The sequence below is a fragment of the Lygodium microphyllum genome, chromosome 19, assembly GCF_053477565.2.
Source record: "Lygodium microphyllum isolate KBCC chromosome 19, Lygodium_microphyllum_v1.1.10, whole genome shotgun sequence".
Classification (NCBI taxonomy): domain Eukaryota; kingdom Viridiplantae; phylum Streptophyta; class Polypodiopsida; order Schizaeales; family Lygodiaceae; genus Lygodium; species Lygodium microphyllum.
Window position 1 is genome coordinate 47,567,226 of NC_141153.1, and position 6,954 is coordinate 47,574,179.

The window sequence follows — 6,954 nt, forward strand, 5'->3', positions numbered from 1 at the left end:
TCAAAGGTACTCAAGATAGATGGGGTTAATGTAAGTATTTTTCACATTGTTTATTCTTTGAGGAACCCTTATTTGAGTTTTCCGACTTGTTACATTTTTTCTCACAATGCCAAGAGAAGCTTTCTCGCACTTCAAGGATTGGCTTCTCTTTGAGGAGAACCGATCAGGCCGGAAGTTGAAGACCTTGCGATCCGACAAGGGAGGTGAATTTGTGTCTAATGAGTTTGCTCGGTTTTGTGCAGATAGAGGAATTCACCAGGAGTTTGCCAATACCCACACTCCTCAAGAAAATGGTATTCTTGAACGGAAGAACCGCAGTGTGATCGAGATGGCGCGCACCATGATGGAGCACCGACAGACCCCTCAGGTTCTGTGGGCCGAGGCTGTGGCTACTGCCGTCCACATCCTTAATCGATCCCCTACTTCGACTATGGAAGGGATGACCCCATTTGAGGCTTATTTTGGGACGAAGCCAGATGTTTCTTACTTTCGGGTCTTTGGGTGTGATGCCTATGTTCACATTCCCAAGGCTCACCGTGATAAATTTGAAGCAGCTTCCCGAAAACAAGTATTTGTTGGCTACAGCTCCCAGTCCCAAGGCTACCGACTGTATGATCCCGTCAAGCGGGATGTGTACACTAGCCATGATGTGCGGTTTGTGGAGGTTCCGGCTACTTCAACGGGTGAGGAGCATCCCGTTCTTGGAGATCCAGGGGAGAGTTGGGCTCCTTCTACAGTTCCACTGGAGCCCGTGCCTTTTGATTATGATTCTGTTTCTGACACAGAGTCTACTGTTCCACCGGACACCTCTGAGGAGTTACCACTGGTGGATATTCCAGAGTCTTCTGTTGATGGAGAACGTCGAGGGGAGGTTCGACCTCCTCCTCGCTGGGCCCGTGACACACTCCGTGATTCAGGGATCGAGGGGGTTCCTGAGGAGTGGGGACCGCAGGATGGTCCGCGGCGGTCACGAAGGCACCAGGCACATTCTACGGAGCTTGTTTGCTCCAACTATTGTTTGATGACCCGTGTTATGCAGGATCGAGAGCCCACCTCCGTGAAGGAGGCTTTACAGTCCGCCCCATGAAAGAAAGCTATGGAAGCTGAGTTGGAGGCTATTGAGAGGAATGGCACTTGGTCACTCGTGCCACGCCCCCCGAAGAAGAAGGTGATTGGAGTCAAGTGGGTCTTCAAGACCAAATACCTCAGTGATGGTACTTTGGATAAGCACAAGGCTCGCCTTGTTGCTAAAGGTTTTGCACAGCGCCCAGGGATTGACTGTCATGACACTTTTGCCCCCACAGCTCGTATGGCGACCATTAGAGCTGTTCTTGCTTTGGCTGGCCATAGGAGATGGCCTGTTTATCAGTTGGATGTGAAGTCGGCCTTCCTGAATGGTGATTTGAAGGAGGAGATCTATGTTGAGCAGCCTCCTGGCTTTGGTTCTTCAGATGGGAAAGTCTACAGGTTGAAGAAGGCCTTGTATGGCCTCAAGCAAGCCCCGCGTGCATGGAACGAGACGATTGATTCGTTCCTCCAATCTCAGTTGGGATATCGGCGGTCCAAGGCCGATCCGCAGCTGCAGCAACCAGTCGGCTGCATTTAATGCAGCCGCCTGGCTATTTCTGGCGCCCTATTTCCCCCGTTTCTCGGCTATTTATACCTGGCACTTTCAGCAGTCTGACACACACTTCTCTGCTCGCCGCAGATTACAGACCGGTGACGCGCATATTCTGTCTCTGTTCACAGATTTCAGACAGCAGACAGTGCAGACTGCAGCAGACTTCGAGGTGGACAGCAGGTTGCATCGTCGAGGTGGAGACACGCAGTCCAGCGCACTGCGCCCGTGTATATATCTACATATCTTTGTATTCAGCATTCTTTATACAGCAGATCTTCATCGTCCACTGTCTCTTTCTCTCTCTTCTCTCTCTGCGTTCTCTCTCTCTCAGTCCTACGCTTCCGCACTGCTGCACTCTGACAAACTCTAGACCATATCTTTACATTGAGGGCAATCATCGAAGAAGGCAAGGCATTCAAGAAAAAGATCTACTGCTGTTTTATGGACTTTCGCAAGGCCTTTGACACAGTGCCACGTGCTAGACTCATGAGAAGAATGCAAAACATTGATGTGCCTGTAGAGATACAGTGGAGTATCTATGCCTTGTATGGGACAATGACGGGCAGAGTACGAACACCTGAGGGCATCTCAGATACAGTCAATAGCACCATTGGGGTGAAACAAGGCTGTCCACTTTCACCGACACTATTTGGGTTGTACATAGATGAAATTTCAGAATATGTGGACAGAACTGGTGGAGCCGGATGGAGAGCCAGTGGAGATGGTTAGGCATTATGTCTATTTGGGGGTCACATTGAAGGGACCACAGTTCTCTTGGAGAGAGACATCAGAGGCTCGTTTGGCAAAAGCATATGCAGCCTTAGGTGCATTGGAGAGGCAATGTGCTCACATACAATTTCATGAGCCGCGCACCAAATTTTGGCTTTTTGACACCTTGGTTACACCCACACTCCTATATGGGGCAGCTATTTGGGGTCCGAGTCTCTTTCACATGAGGAGACAGCCTTTGGGAGACCAGGATGGACCAGAGAAGGAATACTATGACGGGTGGGAGCATATGGAAAGACCACTGGTCATGATGATCTCACGTATGATACGAGCGAAGAGCTCGACCCCACATGAGATTATCAGAGCTGAGTTGGGAGCATCACCCATGGTGGCTGAGGCCTTGGTCCAGGCAGTGACTTTCATACATAGACTATGGGAGCTCCACCAAGATAGATACCCACGGCTAGCCTTGGCTTCTTCTAGACAACTAGCAATAGATGGTGACAGACATTGTTGGTATGCTCAGATGAGTATATGGATGAGTCTACATGGGCTGCAGATTGACAAACTACCCCCCTTTGACTATAGCCTGGATTGCCATACACTTGACCTAAGCCGATCAGAGCTAAACCATGTGATCAGAGCAGACATACTGAAGTTAGATACGGAGAAGACCTGGATCCGACCCCCCTCCCCCCATGGCACGAGGATGGCACACTACCAGACCCACTTCCTTCAGGTATCTGAGGATGGTTTCATCACCCGACCCAATTACATGGACACACAGCTGCCTCATGGACTACGCACAGTTATTGGTCAGATCCGCACCTCATCCCACCACCTGAGGATTGAGACAGGCAAATGGGAGGGTATACAGATAGAGGAACACATATGCCCACTATGCGATAGAGAGCCAGAGACAGAGGAACACTACATCTGCCAATGCACTGTACATTATGATATACGAGGTAGATACCGTTGTCTGTTTCGAGAGGGTTTTGGACCCCTGAGACGGATCATGCAGTTTGAGGATCAGAGATGCTTGGGATTCTTCCTCTTCGAGCTCCAGAGGCGCAGAGCAACAATTCTACAGAGTAGGAGGCCCCCACAGCTCGGCTCACATAGACAGAGAGCAGTCACTGACTTTTTCACTGATACACGACAGAGTATGGCAGATACCACTACTACTGCCACACAGCCTACAGGAGTACATCATCATTGGACCTCATCTTCTGTAGGTGTCCCTTTGGATAGAGCAGTGGCACTTAGCTGGTCTAGGCGCCCACGTTCACCCGGACGAAGGCCTAGACATCCACACCATAGACAAATTAAAGCCATCATTGAACGCCACAGGAGTCAGATGCTGAGACACCTCAGCCATGCAGAGATACACCTCCTTAGAGGACAAACATCTCATTGATGGAGAGTTTTCCTTTTTCTACTTTCACTTTTAGATCATTGACATGTTTCCCTTTTATAGGACACTATTTCATTTTTTCAGTCTTATAGGCATGTTTTTCATCTTTTCTCGTTTCAGATGAGACACACACCATCATTGTATGTATTGCTTTGGTCTCATAGGCCACATTGGCCTTTTAGAGACGTTAATATACTCTCTCTCTCTCTCTCTCTCTCTCTCTCTCTCTCTCTCTCTCAACCCTCTTGCACTCCATAGCTTTAACTCTACATACCACCATTGCTTCCCTCTCACAACAAACATCATCAATCTCCTAGACTACTGCTCTGCTGTAAAATGCGACAGTTTTTTCGTTGGTTGCCTGCTCCTAACAACACCCAACTGCTGCATCATCCAAAAAGCTGATCAGAACTGCCCAGCCTGCAAAATGCAGCTGATTCAGGCTAACAACTTCTCTGGACTGCTACAACTTCACCTCAAAAAGGTGGTGGTGTTGCTGCTGCTGATTTCCAGCCTGCCACATCATCCAAGTGCTATGTTTGCTCTTCTTCATCCTGTGCAGACACTAGGCATCCCAAACACAGATTTTCAGCACAATTCTGACCTCAAGTGCTGGTTGGGTGCTCCCACCAGGATCTATTCAAGTACAGCCAACTCTTCTTACTAGCTTGTGGTGTCACCAACTCCTTCAGCACCCCACAAGCTCTAGACCCTAAGTCACGGATGTCTATGTGGGCTTTTCATGCCTCTGCTTCAAGCATTCATCTTCGCTCCAACTGCACTCAAGGATTCATTATACCTTGCTTATTCATAGATTTTATTATCCTTTCATTCTGTTATCCCAAGCATACATTTGTTACTCATGTTGTTTGTACATCTTTGTGCACTTTATTAGCCCTTTTGCTCTCACAACTAGGCCTTCTCAATGTAAGACATCCTGTAAGCTTTTTGTTTGGTTTTGATTGTTTCGATCAAGGTGCAATACTCTTATCTACTATTTGAATTAGGTCAACTGGGAGGACAAGGCCTTCATGTACTTTAACCAATACCTTGACATAGCAGAAGCAATAGATGAAGAAGACACCAAAATCATTTTGGAGAATCCAACCTTCAAACATACTGATATTCCCCATGATGTTTTTGTTCCAAAAACTCATTTTGTTGACGGTAAGCCCCTGAAAAGTGTTAAGGAAAGCTCACTTTGGAAATCGGACAGTATTGAATGTATACATGTTGCATAACCATATCACCACTCTTTAACATGTTTTATGGCCTATGTTTCGAAAATTATGCTGTGCAGTGGAAAAACAGGAAGAAGTACAAGAATGGGTCATTCAATTCAGTGTAAATCAACAGGTACATATGATGTCATTAGTCTGCTAAAGAATACCTTTTTACTCATGCAAGCACCCCAAGGAAGGACATTTATAAATCAAGAAGTTTGCATGGGTCGTACTGAGAAAGGATCCCATTATTTGCTTCAGGTGGACAGATCATTGATGACTAGAGATTGCGAAAACTGTGGAAATTCCATCTATGAAGCCAGTCTGTATTGTTTGCATTGCAAGGTCAGGTGATGTATTAGAGCTGTTTGCATAACCTAAAGGTCGATCAAATCAAAGGTACACTTTGAAGCTTAGAATTGACCGTTTCTTAGGCATAGCTGTTCAGCACAAGGTAGAGCTTCATGCCGGAACGGAAATGCTAAATCCCTTTGCATAATTCCTAGCTGTCTGAATTCGTTGGTTGGTGCTACGCTGTGTAGATACCTGACGCTGAATGTGCCTAGGCACACACCAACAAAAAAGTGGACATGAATTGGAATGTTTTTTTTCCAGTTAGGAGTCAGAGAACTGACTGCACTAATTGGCATCATCAAAATAATGCTATTCTTTTATTTTCAGTCTTATCTTACTTGAACCAAAAGCTTGTTTATTCGTTGAGGCAGATCCAAAGCAAGCCATGCTGCGTGACAGGATACCCCCTCCAGCATCCAGAAATGCAAGCTGCTTGCGCAGCCTGCCACATGAAAGCAAACAAGGATGACTGGACCACATTTACCAACACTTTTCGAGCGTGCGCATGGTGCAATGCGTCAGTCACGCATGAAGACCAGTAGCTTGAGTTTTGGTCAGCTGGCGCTGTTAGTGTCACCTTGCATCTGCAACCTGTGCATGTTTCACTTCTTATGCCAGGTTCAACCAATCAATCATATAAACAAGCTCTGGCATGGCATATCAACGTTCCTCACAGCACTCACGAAATGTCCTGTGGGCCCCAATCAATCATAGAAACAGGAGCTGGCGTGGTATATCAACGTTCCTCACAGCGCCTGGGGGTGAGAAGCAAGTACCTTGCAGCTCTCATGGACGCATAGAAGCTCTGACGGAAGGTGCAGAGACATGAATGGCGACGGCTCTCTTTCAGGAGGTTTACGTACTTTGCCTTTAGAAAAACCAAAATCTCACGGGAATGCTCATTGCACCAGAGTTGGCACCCCTTTCCGGATGTATAATCAACTTGGGTGTTAGTATCTCCAACATGCATTTTAAAATTTTTCATTTCTTATTGAAATGAGCGGTAATGTTCGATAGAAAATAATGCAATGATGTTGACTCGCATAAGTTCTCATTCTGGTGGTACTTGTAGATGATCACTTTCGTATAATTGGCATCATGATGATGTTGACTCGCATAAGTCTTTATTACGCGTGGTACTTGTACGTCGTTTTCGTACAGTTGACATCATCATGATTGCAAGTCCGAGTCACATGTAGTCGTCACTCGCAATGAAGCTAGACTTGGAATACTCCAAAATGTAAGCAATGTTTCTGCCATATTTGGCTAGCTCTTGAGATCAAATTGATCTTCACATCTTAAAGAAAAGAATACAAAAAACCAACAGAATAGCATTGATACAATATCTCCTTTACGTATGTAAAGTGGGGAATTTTGAACCCCTAGTATGCACATTGGATACAAAATAGTTGTTCTTTGTTCAATTTTTTGGTTTCCCCTAAACACAATATTGAGTCACAATTAATATTAGGCCCTCCACGCTAGGGTTCATGGACGTCTCATGTAGCAAGAGTGATTCATAGTTAGTGGAGTCACAAAAAAACAATCATGAGAGACCCCAAAACTTTTGTGTTATGTATCAATATTTATATATTCAACAGCATAGCTTC

At 46.0% G+C, this 6,954-nt stretch overlaps 1 protein-coding gene across 1 annotated transcript in view; it reads left to right on the forward strand.

Moving 5' to 3' along the window:
* The window catches only part of LOC148019832 (intraflagellar transport protein 172-like), a 324,662-nt gene extending 317,984 nt beyond the window's left edge, over positions 1 to 6,678 (forward strand). The window contains exons 43-46 of the mRNA XM_087700018.1: positions 4,775 to 4,934; positions 5,068 to 5,123; positions 5,252 to 5,335; positions 5,716 to 6,678. Of these exons, the coding sequence (XP_087556144.1) occupies positions 4,775 to 4,934; positions 5,068 to 5,123; positions 5,252 to 5,335; positions 5,716 to 5,886 (471 nt within the window). The 3' untranslated portion in view covers positions 5,887 to 6,678. The remainder of the gene's footprint in view (positions 1 to 4,774; positions 4,935 to 5,067; positions 5,124 to 5,251; positions 5,336 to 5,715) is intronic.
* The last annotated feature ends 276 nt before the right edge of the window (positions 6,679 to 6,954 follow it).